Source organism: Serinus canaria, chromosome 6, assembly GCF_022539315.1.
Source record: "Serinus canaria isolate serCan28SL12 chromosome 6, serCan2020, whole genome shotgun sequence".
Classification (NCBI taxonomy): domain Eukaryota; kingdom Metazoa; phylum Chordata; class Aves; order Passeriformes; family Fringillidae; genus Serinus; species Serinus canaria.
Window position 1 is genome coordinate 6,754,224 of NC_066320.1, and position 16,522 is coordinate 6,770,745.

Consider the following 16,522-nt stretch of genomic DNA (forward strand, 5'->3'; position numbering starts at 1 on the left):
AACATTCCCCTTAGAGGCAAAATTGTAAGTCATGGGACTCTGATTGCATCTATTAAAATAAACTTGATTGCTAAATACAGTGTTATTTTCATCCTTTGATATTTGATTTAGCACTAATTAATAACGCTGCAGACTATCCTACCGTACTTTTTCCATTTCTGAAAGTGTATCAATTACATTTATTTGTGGCCAGTAACAATTTTAATGTCAGAAATTCTAAGAGCTCCCGTAGTGTGGAGCCAACATTAGTGGGATAAGTGGCAGTCACTTGTAGGATTGCAGTACCCTGGTAATTAATGCTAATTTCCTGAGGGGTTGTTTAACACAGGCTTTGTCTGTAGCACACAGTGTGCAGGAAATCGAGGTGCTCAACTGGGAGGCCACTGCAGCCTGGGATGTGGGGCACATGCTCCCAAAAACCTCTCCATGCCCTCTAGAGGAGGAGTTTAGCAGGACCAAGTTGATAACATTTGAGGAAACTCCATGAAGTCCACCAGTGGCAATTTAATCAAATTTTTATACAAACTCAGCACGAGCAGCTTGGCCTGGAGGAGCTGTGCCAGCCCTGCACAGCTGGAGGGGCAGCACGATGGCTTTGGGGCAGCCCTCCTGTCCCTGCCAGCTCTCTCCTTAGGGAGGGGGTGCAATCCAGGGGGCTGGGACTTGCCTGGCTGAGGCTGGTGCAGGGATGCTGGGCAGGGTGTTGGCAAGGGGCTCCGTTGTTGTCCTAGGCACATGCATGATGTATGAAAAAGCTGCTGCTGATCCATTGCATTCTTGGCCTTGGGGTCGTGTGTGGGGAATGCAAACAGGAATCCTGTTTTCAAGGCAGATCCTACCAAACTGGGGCTGGAGGAGGAGGAAGCTCCTGGTTCAGCTTGCCTCTAACCCCCAAGTGAGCAAGGGAGGGAAAAATGGTCTCCTAGTGCACAAGAAAATATTCTTGCTTGGTTGGCAGTACAGCAGTTTTCTGATGGAGATGTGGACCCTTTAGCCTCAGCCTGCTACATAATGCTTAATGTAAAAAGTAGTCCATTACTGGGAGAGGAAAAGGTTAGTGAAGGACAGAAAAATGAGCTGCTCAAGGAAAATCTATGTATGTGCCACATTTTTCATAACTGCTGATGCTAAAAACAGCATGCAAATTGTGCATGTCTTTATTTATTTGACCCGAAGTCCTGGAGGATGGTGGAGATTTATCATAAAAGTTTTGTTGGTGCTTTTCCCACCACACTAATGTTCATTTATTGAGAGCTATTTGGGCTATAAAACAGCAAAGTACAGCAATCCCCTGTTCACCAACTTCCTTGAAAGGCTTCCAGGGGCTGGGTATCATTATGAAGTGACCAGACCTACAGAACCAACCTAGTATGAACTCTGAAAAAAATTCCCTGGGGGGAACAGGGATACAAAAGTAAAGCCCCAGAGCTGAAGATGCATTAGCTACTGGCTGGCTACCACACAGCACACTTCCATAGTCAGATACTCTATCCTACTAAGAGACTTCTTTCCTGATACAGCTTTCTGATTAAATAATTGCTGGTCAGAAAAGCAAAGCAGCATGACATTATTTTCATCTGAATTGCTTGTTAGAAAACATGTTTTAACTTGCATCAATAGATGCCTTAATCCACAACAGCAGTGATTTGAGTTTTTTCTGCTCATACAAGTATCTTTCAAACCAAGCTTTCTCCCCTACTACAACCTCTCCACATATGCACTCCATTTCCCCCTTTCAATATTCCCTTCTGTACAGTTCATGTTCTATTTAATGCTGCTTCAGTTTATTTTCCTAGCAGTATATTTCATTAATTGCATTTTCCTGCAAGTTTGTCTTTCCATTCCCTCTTTCCCCTACCTCCCTCATTCAGTCAGGTACTCTGAGTACTGTGCAGACTTTTTTTCCTTAGGTTAATTAGCTTCAGTTGGCCTTTTCCTCTTCAGTCTATAACTACTGAATATTTTAATGAAATTTTATTCTTATAGGTCTTCCAGCCGATTAATGGACCTCTGGAATTACATTAAGGATTACATTAAATCTCTGAACATACCTCTTCTAACCCCTGACACCTAGAAATGTATTTTATACAATATCTCTACTGTTGATGTGAGTTTATGGAACACTGTTTCTAATTGCCCATTAACTCCTGTAATGATAGTTTCTGTGAATAAATCCCTGTTTTATTATTTCTTCTCCTTGATTGATCTGCTCTCCTGCTATAACAGTGCTGGTGGCATTTTCACATTCTTTATTTCTACAAACACCTTTCCTTTCCCCCTTACAGTTCTGCATTTATTTTTCATGCAATAAAAAGTTACTGAGGCCAGGAGAGTGGAGACCTTGTCCTGCAGGTGCTGTGGTGGTGGCAGGCTGGTTGTGGGGGCTTTTCCTGGGATGCCAAGCCCCTCACTGCCTGCAGTGGGGACCAGGACCAGGGGCACCTGAGCAGCCCTGTCAGTGGGGCAGCCTCTGCTGTACATGTCTTCAAAGGGGAGTTTTGCTAATTTTGCTTTTACCACATATTTATACTTTTTAATTGATTTGGTTAACATCCTACAGATGTGAAAAGCATGTGATTTTTAATTTTTGGGGGGTGCTAATTAGGATAACATTTTCTGCCCCTGTTTAATCTATTAATTAGGAGTAGTTGGCTGTAATTGTAATTAAATATACGGGTGCTATTTTTTAAATGACTGAACTGCTGTTGTAACAAGAAGGATGCCATCTCAGATCTAAACATCCAGGGCCCTGGAGTTTTCCTCCCACTCCTGCACTGACTCAGTGTTTGTCATTGGGCAAGTAACTCAGCTTCCTACCTCCCTTTCTTGCCTTCCAGGGCTATTGTGTGAATTAATTAGATAATGTTTCAGCATGGCTTTGAACTAGAGAGCCACAGAAGTGCCAAGTTATAATTCACTGTTATGAAAGTCAGCATGCTGGCTGGGAGGCAGACCTCTGATGCCAGCCCAGCAGAGAGAGAGGGACAGCAAAAGCAGCTGGGGGAAAGCTCCCCTCTTGCCTCAAGGTCCCTCATCTCTGTAGTTGCTATCTGCACCACCCCAGAACTGCTCTGCTGAGGGCAGCACCAGAGCTGCCTGGTGTGATCCCAGGGATGCAGCCCCTGGCTGAGCCAATCTGCTGCTGGGTCGAGGATGTTGCCTGCACCTCCCTGTCTGTTTTCAGGCTAATTTTAGTCTCTGAAGGAGCAGAGGACATGTCCTCTGAAAAATTATAGTGCTCCAAATCAGCAAAGCACTTAAGATTAACGTTGATAGGTCTGAAGAGTGGCTTAAGGTTAAGCACGCCGTGGGGCTTGCTGGGTAAGATTAGCCTGGAGCAGATGCATGTTCTGCTGATTCAGGCTTTCAAAATATTTAGGCCTTGATTCAGCAAGACATTCAAATGAGTGAGCAGTCCTGCTGAAAGCAGTGGAGGTAACTGGCTGATCAGAGCTGGGCAGACGGATGGAGCAAGAACATTGAGGAATAAACCTGCTAGTTTAGAAATTAGTTTGATTTGAGGAGCACATGTCCCTGTGCACAGAGACAAACCAGCTTTGCAGCTCTTGCCGGTGCTGTGGAGGTCATGCATGAAATAACATTTCCTCGTGACCCCGTGGTGTCCAGCCAGCTTCCCAAATAACAGCACACCTATCTGAAAGCAGTTCTGGTGAAATGTGACAGGCAACTGCCTGTCCAAAACAGCGCTCAGTGTTTTTTGGATTCTCTTTTAATCCCTCAAGGTTTCTATCCCACAGCCCATGCTGCTGGAAAGGCTCAGCCTGGGCATGGCTGCGGGGCAGAAGAGCTGGCAGCTGCCCAGGTGGTCAGGTTTGTGTGCCCCTGCAGAGCCAGGGGCTGGGCAGGGGCATTTTAGGATAGCACTGAAAAAAGTCTCATGAGACCATGGACATCCTCAACTGCTCTGTGCATCCATGGCAGCATCTCTTGAGGACAATGCTGTTATGTTTGGGAGAAATCCCACCCTAACTAAGCCCAGAGATGGCAAATCCAGCTGAGGGGCAGCAGATGCTAGGGTGGTCGTGAGGGTTGCTTGCTGGCTTTATTACATGGTAATGTCATCACCAGGATCAGTGTGGAGGTAATGGGATGCAGGAGTGGGCCTCAGTTTCCACAGGGCTGGGAAGGGGATGCTGGACCTCTTCTAGTCTGAAAAGCCCTGAACTGATGCCTCGTGATGGGGAAGAACTGTGGGTCTCTGCTGGTGCTGGACGGGGATTCCCTCTTGCCTCCCTCTCCAGTCTGAGCTCTGTTTGAGGCAGCATCATGTGCCAGGGACAGACAGACGGAGATCAGGGGAAACAGTTTCCAAAGCTGGGAACTAGGAACAGCCCTTTTCTTGTGATTAAGAGACCAAAAATAAGATGACCTGCACTTATATTCCCCAGCAGGTGACAAGAATAATTACTTTACAGAGATGGAATTCCTCCATATATTATAGCCATTAGAAAGAGTAAAATTTGAAATGTACTATGGCATGGAACAAAAAGGTAGTGCAGTTAGAGATAATGAAATCCTTACTTGCCACTAATGGAAGAATTACTGTTGTTAAAGACCCCTTCATAAATAATTGAGAAACCAATTATACAGTCTTGGGGACTAATTTATCCAGGAGCAGTACAGACCATGTTTTGCCATAGAATGAGTGGCACAAATTCTCCGCTATAGATCGCTGCTGCTCTGCAAAGAAATAGTAAAAAAAAAAAAAAAAAAAGAATAGGAAAAAGAAAAAAAAAGAAATAAACTAATGCACCTACTAATCAGGAAATACATTATCAGTAATGAGAGATGAGTGTCCATATATCCTAATTCAAGGCAGTTCTGCTGATGTTTGGAGGGCTGAATTAACACGCCAGTTAGTTGGTCTGTGTGCTGTGAGGGGAGCAGAGCTGGCGGCTGGGGCTGTCCCCCCGACCCCGGGGCTCGCCTGGTGGGGATCCCCGCTTCTTCAGCTCCGAGGGGCTGCGAGCTGCTCCGGGCAAGGGGCCTGGGCCGGGGGTGCAGCCCGGGCAGCGCCGTGGGCGCCCGAACGCCGCTTTGGTACAAAAATGCTTGAACAAAACAAGGTTTGGGGCAGTTTGGGTGGTGTGCAGCGAACCCCCGGCTCCCCCGCACGGGTTTAGCGGCACAGTGAGAAGAGTCCCGCGAACGGGCCGTTTGCCGCGGGGGTCCCGGAGTGCAGCACATTCCCCCGGGCACATCCCGACGTCGGGTTCGGTGTGGGAGGGATTCTCCGGGCACATCCCGGATCCAGCATTCGGTGTGTGGGGAGCCTCCCCGGGGAGTATTCCTCGGTCCCGGGCTCTGTGTGTCCAGGATCTCCTGGCACATTCCGGTCCCGGTGTGTCCCGGATCCCCGCTCCGGGCTCATCCCGGTGTGTCCCTGTGTGTCCCGACTCCCGGCACATTCCGGTGTGTCCCCGCTCCCGGCACATCCCGGTGTGTCCCGGCACATCCCGCTGTGTCCGGGCCGGCGCGCTGCCGGCGCGGGCCGCCAGGCGGCGCTGTGGGCGGGCGCGCGGCCCGTCTCGGCGCCGGCGCGCGGCGGGCGCCGCCCCCTGCTCGGGCGGCGGCGGCGGCGGCGCGCGCGGGGCGATGGCGGACAGCGCCAGCGAGAGCGACACCGACGGCGGCGGCGGCAGCGGCGGCACCGCGGGGCCGCTGTCGGGGGGCGGCCCGGGCGCGGGGCCCGGCTGCGGTGCTGCGGGCGGCGGCGGCGGCTCCTCGGGGGGCGGCAAAGCGGGCGGGATCGTGATCTCGCCGTTCCGGCTGGAGGAGCTGACGAACCGCCTGGCCTCGCTGCAGCAGGAGAACAAGGTGCTGAAGATCGAGCTGGAAACCTACAAGCTCAAGTGCAAGGCGCTGCAGGAGGAGAACCGCGACCTGCGCAAGGCCAGCGTCACCATCGTGAGTGCGGGCGGCGCCGCGCCGGGCCCGGCGGGCGGGGAGCGGGGGTGTCCCCGCCGCGGGGTGTCCGCGCAGGGCGGGCCCGGCCCCGGCCGCGGCCTCCCCGCCGGTCCCCTGGCTCCCTCCCGGCTCGCCGGGACGAGTCACCCCGGGCGGGCCCGGCTGTCACCGCGGGCCGGCCGCGGGGGACGCGCACAGGTGGGGTCACCCCGCGCCCTTCGTGCCCCCTCCGGCTCCGGGAGGGCACCGGCAGCGGAACCGGCGAGGAGCCGAGGCGGTTCCCCCTGCCGGACCCGCGTGGCCGCCCGGCTCCCCGCGGGGAGGCGGCCCCGCCGGCCCGCCCTGCCCGGTGTCCGAGCGGCGGCGGCTCGGGGAGGGGCCGGGCAGGGGAAGGGCGATGCTCTCCGTTCCCCTGAAGTTTCTCAAAGTAGAGATTTCCTTGGAGTTTAAGTAATCTGCGGAGATTACGGATTATCTCTTCAGCCGTAACCTCTTCAGCCACTGTGCAGAAGCGGCGAGCTGCAGGAATAGCGTCTTGCTCATGAGGAAGTGTCTGGTTTGTTTGTAATGTTTTGTTAACTGCTGTATTTCAAGGTATTTGAAAACTCATTTAAATAAGACTCTTAGAAATAATGTGAGTAGAGCAGCACTCTGTCCCGGCAACCGCTCAGCTCCTGGTTTATGAGTACCGTGAGGATAACTTTGAGTTTAACACCATTTTATGTGATGCTGTTAGGCAGGAATCCTCAGAAAAGTGCATATCAAAGTACTACAAAAATATTGTTCTGTTTTTCTCTACTAGCTTGGGAGTTAGGAGTTTAAATTATAGGAATTTCTGTTAATTCTGTGGCTAAAGGGGTTGTTTAGGTGTTGTAGTGGTCATGGCCTGCACGCAGAGTAGGTAACTTGCCAAAGACCTGTTAAAGGTAACTCTGATACTGTCCCGACCGTCCTTGCCAGTGCAGGTGGAGATGTTTCAGGAGAGACCAATCCCACCTGTGTGTGTGCACTCTCATCTCATCTGATTTTTCACAGGGGGTGCTTTGCTCTGAGCATAATATCTGTTTTATTGATACTCAGCTTTTCCATTGTCAGTCCATCTAGCCAAGAAATGGAGCTTGCCTAGGCATACCTCTCATCTGCTCCTAGTAGTAAGCATTCAGTGTCTAGCAGGATGTGGGCCGGAAGAGTGCATGAAATACAATACAGAAGTAATTTATTCAAGGATGACAAATATAGTGCTAGTCGGGGAAATGTGTGCTTTGTTAATACTTTACGAGAAGAGAATGTGCCTTAATTAGGTAGCGGCGGAGTGCCTTCTAATGTTGAAAGGTGCTAAGGCGCCTTGTCAGTCAGACATTTTCTCTCTGCCTGTTAGAAAGGCACAGCATCTTTCTCAACCCCTGGTAAGTGTATTGTTTGTAAACAACTTGGAAAAAATGCTTATGTGCATTACCGTTCTGGCAGTGTCTCTAGGGATTGATCAGCTTACATTTTCAAGAAATTTTAATTTATAAAAAGGAGGTATTTTCCTTAAATCTGAAACTCTGCCTGTTTTTGACATCTTGGATAAAGAGAGGAGAGGTGTTAGACTTTAATGGCAACCTGTAGGCTTTAGCTGATGCTGTGGCTTTGGTATGCTAAACTGTGCACGACTGAGTAAACCACTTCTAATTCAGCAAGCAGCAAAAAAATGAATGCAAAACATAACTTTTTTTCAGGCCAGTGAGACCTTGTGCTGTGATTTACATAGTCCATAATGTAAACTCATTTGCAGTCAGAATACTTTGTTGTGTGGCTCTAGTATGCAGGTGACTGGAGATGAGCTTTATTGGAATGTTGAAATATTTGTCATTCACATGTCAGAGGAATAGAAAATTTTCTGATTGTCTCCACTGTGATTCTAAACCTTTGTCAGTTTGCTCCTCCACCCTCCAGCTCCTCAGTGTTGCCGTGCTGACAGACAGGCACTTTGTGTGTTTCCTGTTGTGGGCATTGTAATGACACAAATCAGCTTTGATTTTTATCAAGTGTTGAGGACAAGCTGTAAAGCACAAATAGACCTGACAGGTAGCCAGAATAGCAGGTAAATGACTAAACCTGTGTGCTGTAGGTGAAGGTGACTCCTTGAACCACACAGCTCTTCATCTGCAAACCTTTCACTGATCCTGTTTGAACTTTTTTGTGCAAGGCCTCAGAGACTCTTGGCTTTCTGCAGCTACTACCATTGTCTCTAATGATTTTGAACATTTTCCCTTTAAAGTTTGCCAGTGATGGTCTTCCTCCTACCTCTTGTGTCCATGCTGGTGTAAGTGTTAATATAACATCTCTTTGTGCTTGCATTATTGTTGGTGTCAGCGTGGATATAGTCAGTTTAGCAATTACCTAAATTGCTTGCCACATAGGAGCTTACTAGTTTTATTTGTAGTTCACCCTTGTGTCATAGGGTTGAAAATAAAGTGTTAATTAAGCATAGGAGACCTACATTAAGTAGTTGCACTTGGAAAACTGACTGAGAAAGGTGTTGGCTTGGCAGGCTTGTGTGCTCACTAACTTCATATGTACTCTCATCTAAAACATGTGAAAACAAATGTTGCTTTCAAGCTGAAATTGGTGAAGCCAGCTTGGACTAAGCATACACCCAAAAATATGTGCGAGCTGTACTGCTTCCAGTAGCCTAAAATGCAAATGAAGTTATGCTGCTGTTCATGTGCAAGACTGTGAAAGTAAGTAAATATATGTGATAACTTTATCTCACCTGCTGCTGTTGGTAACAAATGGTGAGAGAGGGAGCAAAGCAGGGAGAAAGCTGGGGGATGTTTCAGGTGATCTCTGGCAGTGCAAGAGCATTACATCAGAAGGTGCAGTTTCAGATCAGATATTAAGGAGAAGTTACTAAGATCACTCGAGCCATTTGCAGAGGGTTCATTTATATGTATTTAGCAATCTCAATTGTATGATCTCATGGTGTATTTCTGCAAGGTCTTTTTTAGGAAATGGAACGGCTGGTGCCTAGGTTGGGAAGAAACAGGCGCCTGAAGATCTGAGTGGCTGTGTGTTTGGGATGAGAAGCAGTGAGTTTTGGGTATAGTGCTGCACTACCAGAAGTGGATTTCCTGTGTGAATTTCCTTAGTTTTTTGATGAAAAAGGTCTGCCAAGGAGATGTCATATTTAATGGGCTGAGCCTGGGACAGCACAACTTCTCTAGTTAAATAAGAGTACCTTCAAACCTGGGTGGTGGGGTGACTGCTTTTCAAAAGAATTAATGGCTGCATGTAACAAAAGCTGAAATACTTCATCTGGGTGTAAGTATGTATTGGTCAGGAAGTTTCTTTTGACTTTGGTAGAATTTGGATTTTTAGCTTCTTTTTTTTCTGCTTTTTGGTATTTAATGTAACCAAGCCATCCTATTTCAGTGAAAGCCATGTAACCTTTAGCTGAAACTGGAAGCATTTTGGTTTTCTTTGTTATTGTTTTGAACTGACAGGCCTCATACGAACTGAATGGTCCTAAGAACAAGAAGAGTTTTAGTCCCTGGCTGCTACATACTTTCTCTAGGATGTTAGATTTGGGAATTTAACTCATGTAAATTGACCTACTATAGTAAGACATTTTCTGTGGAGTTAGAAAATTAAAATATAATAAGCCTTATTCTGTTACTTAGTTCTTTAGCTGAGGTGAAAATAGAGTATTTGAGAAGCATTAATTTAAAAATGTTCCCACTCCAAAATGCCTGATGTAGCAGCTTTAATGCAGTCTAACATTTTACAAGAGCATCTCTCTTTAATTTTCCCCGATTTTGCTTTATAGGGACGAGAATTATCCTAGAAATCCCGATTTGTGGTGCTATGTGGGTCCCCAACAGGATCATCAATTCAGCTGAGCCAGTCTGATCTGAAGTGCTGATGGCATATGCTGGCTTTTGTGAGCTTGCCATGAGTTATCACTGTCTGTAGTGCCTGCTTGCAGCACTTGCTGCCAGGGAACACTGGGACATGGGACTGCTGCGGGTTGTGAATGGCAGTATTTTACTGTGAGATCTCTGCTACCCTTATTTCTGTGGCTAAACCTGTGCTCCTTGGCTCCCAGCTTAACTCTTCTCATTCCTAGAGTGCTGGCAGAGGGCAGTTGCATTTCCTGGCTTTTTGGCCTCCTCTGTGATTGTACAGAGCTGTGTGAACAGCCTCCCACCTGTTGAGAGGAACAATAGAAAAAAAGGCCTTACTCAGCTCCTATTTCCTCACCCCCTACTTAAATCCTGAACAAAGTTGTTGCTTTCAATAACAGCCATCTCCTGAAAGCAAACAGGCTTTCTGATCAGAAAAATCCTGTGTGCTATTGTGACCTGTTAGAGTTTTCCCAGTGACAACCAGATTGGGACGCTGGAAATAATTACAATTTTGCATTTTGTTCTCAATGAAGTGTGCAGTGGGATCTGTGTGTGTGTGCTGTTGTGGGTCTTCCTGGAAAAATGTCAGTCTAGACAGATAGTTCGGGGAAGTGAATGGGTGTGCTGTTTTGTCAAAAATCTCCAGCAAAAATTCTTTTTTCTTTTCTGGAGTTTGCACCAGAATTTCAAGGCAGAACGCCTGTTCCAGTACAGAATGTAGCTATTAATAGTAGAAGAAAAAGGGCAGGATAGTCTATCTGAACGGAAATAGGAACCTTTAAAAGGTGCTGATAAGGGCATGAAATCAATTAGTAGCAGAGAGAGGTAAAAAGCAAACCAAGAAAGCAAAAAAATTTTTACAAAATATATCTGTGAATCTGTTATTTACTCTTGATTTTTAAGTAGGTCTTGCTTGTGTGAAAAATACTCTTAGTTCTGTGATGTCTTTTGTAGCTGTAAGAAACCTGCTTGGGGCTTTTGTATCCTGCTGTGTCATTTATCACTCCAGTTTGTAGCTGGACTAAGCTGAAAGTAGCTCAAAAATAACATATTTTAGAAATGCTTTGCTTACCTGCTTTTGCTAAGATTAGCAAATCTGCCCACTGTGAAAGTCCATCCGAAATTTTTCAGGCACTTTTTTTCCAAGAACGGGCACGTAGGAAATGACTGTCTGGTATTTCAGTTTTACATTCCCTTCTGATTCTCAAGAAGCTTCTGTTGAACTTTTACAAATGTCTGTAAAGGAAAAAGGCTGTTTAGTAATGCCCTTTGGTGTTATCTGCCTTGGCCCTTAGGGTAGCATGGTCAGAGCACTGCTGCTTTTGCTGCATGGCTGGTGAGCCAGTAGTAGGAAGGTGTAATAGCATCTGCTCCCCTTTGGTAGTTACACACAGCCACTAGCATATCCAATTCCCAGACAAAAACATCATCCATGTGCTATTAACAGAATGTCACTGGGGAGTGTTGTAGGCCTTCCTGAATGCTGTTTAAAATACAAACAAAAACCACAGAAAAAGTCAATGTTTTTGAAGTTAATTCAAATATTAATTAACAGGAATGCTTATACTTTAAGGGAGTTTAAGGCTTCAAAGGTTTACTTAATAATCTGCTTTAATTTTTGTCACATGGTTTTGTGAGTTTTTTCCACACTGAACCTTGTAACTGACCTTGAAATGTGTCTTTGAGAAGGGTATCCAGTTTGAATTTGAAGACTCTTGAAGAATCACTGTGCTTGGAAAGGCTTTGGTGTCCTGCCTCCTGTTCTTCCCATCAATTTCCAAGGCTGAGCTGTTGGTTCCTGCTGTGCCTTTTGGCTGGGTTAATGAGTATTCTGAATCCTCTGCTTTCTCCTCATGAAGATACAGGCTGTAACAGGCAACTTTAGTTTACATTGACAAGCTAAACTAAGCTCTCAGACTCTGAGATGCTGGAAATCCAAAGTGTTGAATTATATACGATGCACTGGTCTAGTCTAAACATCCCTTCCTGCTTCAAATTTGCACAAATGTTTCTGATAGCCTAATTTGGAACTTTACTTATTTTAATTTTTTTTCATCCAGTGTGGTCAGTTGTCTTTAATGAGCTTGCTGCTGTGTGCTTTGGCTATTTTGTCAGAAATAGACTTGCACACCTGTGCCTTGTTTAGGTCTGATTTGTACTGCTAGGTTGTCCAGTAGCACTTGATTTAGAGCAGAGAATTAATTAATTGTGTAGGGAATATTTTAAACAACATCCTGCTTAGTACATGCTGGTGAAATGGAACTTCTCACTCGTGTGTTTTTGAGGTCAGCAAGCCACTTTGGAAATCCTGATGTATACTTTATTTTATAGCCATTTTAAAATAATGTTTGGCATGTATTGCTAAATCAAAAACTCATATGGGTGTCTTATACACACCCTACACCTTTGTGGTTATCTTTATTACAAATAGTCCTTGGCTGAAGGATGAATATTTGCTTATCTGCCACAACTTGTTCTCTATAAAACCATGCTGAATGACCTGTTTAATGTTTCTGTCCTTTATACTATAAATTAATTTGTTTGCAGTATTGCCATTGGGTTGATACCAAACTCTGATAACCACCTAGTTTTGCTTGCCCTTAAATATTATACAGCAACTCTACTTTTTTATCAGTTACTTTATGTGACGTTCCCATATTTAATAATGGTGGAATGTCTTCAATCAGTAGGCATACTGGTATAGTGCTCTGAATTACTTTGGGGATGAAAGTGAAATAAGAACTGAAATTGTAGAGTACGTTTGGGAATTTTTAATAAGGCAAAGTTCTTGGATTTCTGTGGGCTTACTATTCTGCATAGAAAGTAATTTTACATCTTAATGAACTTTCTCATTGAGGTTGTATCATGAATTCTGTGTTAGAACTGGTTTGTAATCAACTTTTATTTTAAGAATAGTCTTTATTGTCAGGTTTGAACGTTTAGTGAGACTAAGGGCCATTCTTTCTTGGTGTTTCTCCTGTGACTTAAAAGTATTTTGAAGAAGTTGCTTTGGTTTTTACTGCATTTTACACCTAAAAACAGGTTTGCTTTCAGTTAAAGAAAAAATAGTCATATGTGCTCCTGCTGTATATCTGCCAGACATTTTTAACCTTTTTAGTCACCTGCCCAACTGACTGTTGAGTTTTGCATTATTCACATCAGCTGATTTAGTAATCAGTATTGAGGTTTTTAGAGCTTCTAGTGCTGTTGCTGATCCCAGTATTAAAAAGTTAGTATAGACAAGATTTTAGCATCGTTTTCAAATCCTGGGAGTTCTGTATTTCATTTTAGTTGTGGTTTTGACCTTAATGTAATTTGAATTTTACTTCGGATTTCAAAGGATGAAGGAAAATTATTTCAGTTTATTAAACTCTTTCTTTTTCCAGGGTAGGTACATGGTCATCTGTGGTTTTCTTGCCCTTGTTAATTCTGTTTACTTGTTCTCATTGCTTATTTCCTCCTGCTGCTGATACTGACTTTAATGTTGAAGCTGCTGTTTTCCAAGTTGTTGGTTTTAAGTGTTGGTATACATGGGGTAAATTTTCAGCTACAGACCCTTAGTGCCAAAGCTCCTTGCAGTAATTGAACAAATAATACTGATCTGTGGTGAGCAAGCTTATTCATCTGCTGGAGACTTCACAAAAGGTATTCTTCCCACTGCCCCTCGTAAAGCATGCTTGGGTGGGATCCCAGGTGGGGACTGGAAGCATTGGAAGCCATTGAAATGGTGACTCTATGGCAGCTGCAAACAAGATATCAGGCAGCTGGGCTTGTGGGGTGCTGCAGGACAATGGAATGCCAGTGTCTCACAAACAAACCTTGAAATGTGATTGAAATAAAGAAATGAGACAGTGCTGTCCTTCATAGGAATGAAAATTGTCAGCAGCAGACATCTGATGTATCTCAGCATAGCCTTGTAAAAACAGTGAGAGAAACAGTTGCTTTGCTGCTCTTTTTTTGGGCAGGGGGGTAGGAGGAAGTTGCTGAATTTAGCAGGAGAGCAAGAGGTGAATCCTTTCAGTCTTCTTCTTAAGGGAAAAAAAACCCATAAAATGAAGTAGGAGAATAGGGACAAAATGTACAAATTGAATTATGCACAGGGTTTGGGATTCAGACAGAATGAATGGAAAAGAGACAAAGACATGCTCTAGAAGAGAGGCAAAAAATACAGTATAAAGCAAGCTCCCCTGGATGTGTAACAGGAAATATTCTTGTGATGTCTTGCTTCCAACGCAGCAGCCTGGGGATGGCCAGAAGGGAACATCTCAAGTTCCTGTTCTCCAGTCAGGTCCTTCTGTCTGACTGAAGATGTGTCTTGACCTTTAATTAGGTAGTCTGTTAGTGTCCCATTTCAATGTATGGGATGGAGAACAAAGTGAAAATGACAGTCAAGACGGTTGAAGTGAAGTATTCTACAGTAAAAATGAATCTTAAGTGGGGAACTCTGAATTACAGATGTGCAGGTTTCACATCTCTTTCTGTGGGGTGCAATGGTTACTTGATAAAAGCTGAAGCAATTTTTACAGAAATATTAAAGCAGTTTCTAATCCTGGCACTTGAGTTGTAATTATTTCAATTATTCAGTTAAAATACAGGCATTGTAGGCTAATTGGTGTCTATGGGGACGATCCTTTCAGCTCCTGAGAGTCCTCTATCCCTTCATTCATTCCCTTGGAGCAGTTTTTTTTGTGGAAAAGTAGGTATTTCCTCAGCTCAGCTGATAGTCTAACTGATGGAGAAACTCTTCAGATAAGGCTTCTCTTCCTCTCTCTCAACGCTGATTTTTACTTAGTTTGAAATTTCTAATATTACACCAGTCTGGTCTTAGTTTGAGGAGGGCTTAGTGAGGTGGATGAGCATCTGTTCAGCCCTGCTGTAGATGGAAACAGCCTAGCAGTGTTCCAGCTGTCTGTAAAGTTTCCTCAAATGCTTTAATTCTTTAAACTGCCTAAACTGTGATGTTTCTGCTTATTACTGTAAAGCTAAGGCCTTTTTAGTTACACTGCTGCTGGTGGTGCTAATCATACTTAAAACTCCTACCACATATATAAATAATTCTCATCATGATGTGCTTTGGTCCTGTGTGAAAGTATAAATGTTTCTTAATAAGTCAGACATGATAAGACCCAGCAATGTTTAGCATGCCACAATACAAAGTTATGCTTCTTTCTGTGACTTACAGTTGAATTTCTACTTTCACCAGGTGGTGGGATTTCCACTTTGTGTTGCTTCATTTTCAAATAGACAGGAAAAGCCACTGTTATGAAGTTTGCAAAATGTAGGGGTTTAGCCACCCCTTTACAAGAGCTTTAAAGGATATGTGTTTCTCAGATCTGTTAAAAATGTGCAGTAGACATTTTGTCCTGGCTCGTGTTGCCAGGAATTATTAACTAGGTGAAACCTCTGTCCTCACAGGCCATGAAATCCAGGTTGGGTCAAGAAGAGGGACGCTCCCAAAGTCAGTTTCACAGAGTAAATTTTACCTGAAATCTAGATATGCAAAAAGTCCCTTTTCTCTGTCAGACCTACTTCCCCAGTTTTGTATGGGATGAATATTCAAGGATGACTGCATTCCCCCACATCCTGCAAATCTCTGTTTGTAGGGACCAGAGACAGAGACAAAGGCCAAAGATTTATTTTTTCATATTCCTCATCATATTTTCATACACTACACATTGATAAACTTGTTTCTTGCCTCGAAAGCCTGGAAAGAGATTGCTCTCTGGAATAGTAGGATAGGTACTGTAAGATGTCCAAACTTAAAAAAAGAAGGAAAAAAACCCCAGAAAACTACTAATTGACTCTTAGGAGAGGTAAGTAGAAACATTTCTTTTTCTGTAATGGAGCTGGAGCTAGTGTGCCTTAACAGTGAGGTGGACAATGTTGTGTTTGCTTTGTGAATATGTTGGTTTGGTTTAGGAAAAGGTATGATTATAATTAATAACAAGTTTCATCTCCAGCTCTTGTTAATCACTGGGAAAGTGTTTCTCTGGAAAGTCAGTTTGTGTAAGAGGAAACTGGGGGAGATTTTAACCCTCTTAAGAGGTTGTTTGTGTTGAGTGGCTGAGGACACCTTGCTGCTCTGGGGAAAAACATTGCCATCCCTAATGATTACCTGAGCTGTATTTGAATTTATCATATAAAACAAACAAACAAAATCCCAACAACAGTCCTATTTCCTGCCTCTCCACCAGCAAATAAAAAGGGTTTAAGAGATTTAAAGACAGTTAAGAAATTGCATGGTGAGCATCTACAGTTTGAAATCCCCATAAATGGATATTAATCTGGTGGTCTTTATCCCTAGTTTTAAAAAACTTAAAGGAGAACAGGTTGATTGATGTAGATACCAGAGGTTATACACACTTGAAAGAAGGATCTACAAAGTGCTAAAAGCCACTTTTACCTAGAAGGGAAGGATGATGAATACACAGGCAGTGGGTGCTCAGGACCCAGTTGAAGTGAGAAAATGTGCAGCCTTGGAGCAGGGACAGTCACTGCTAATACCTGTGGTATGCAGGTGGCACTCTTTGGCACATGCCATGCAGCAGTGGTCTGGCACCTGCTGCCTGGAAGAACTGGGTATAACAGAATTACACTTCAGCTCTCATGATGTACTCTGATGAAGAAAAGCATGTTTTTCATATTTACATGCTTGCAATGCATTACCTGGACTACATGAAGTGAAGTAGGATTTTCATGGAGGT

General features: G+C 44.4%; 1 protein-coding gene across 2 annotated transcripts in view; it reads left to right on the forward strand.

Moving 5' to 3' along the window:
- The first annotated feature begins 5,601 nt into the window (after window positions 1-5,601).
- The window catches only part of CCDC6 (coiled-coil domain containing 6), a 48,341-nt gene continuing 37,420 nt past the window's right edge, over window positions 5,602-16,522 (forward strand). For both annotated transcript variants that reach the window (XM_050976238.1, XM_050976239.1), the window contains exon 1: window positions 5,602-5,928. In XM_050976238.1, coding sequence (XP_050832195.1) covers window positions 5,617-5,928 — 312 coding nt within the window. In that variant the 5' untranslated portion in view covers window positions 5,602-5,616. The remainder of the gene's footprint in view (window positions 5,929-16,522) is intronic.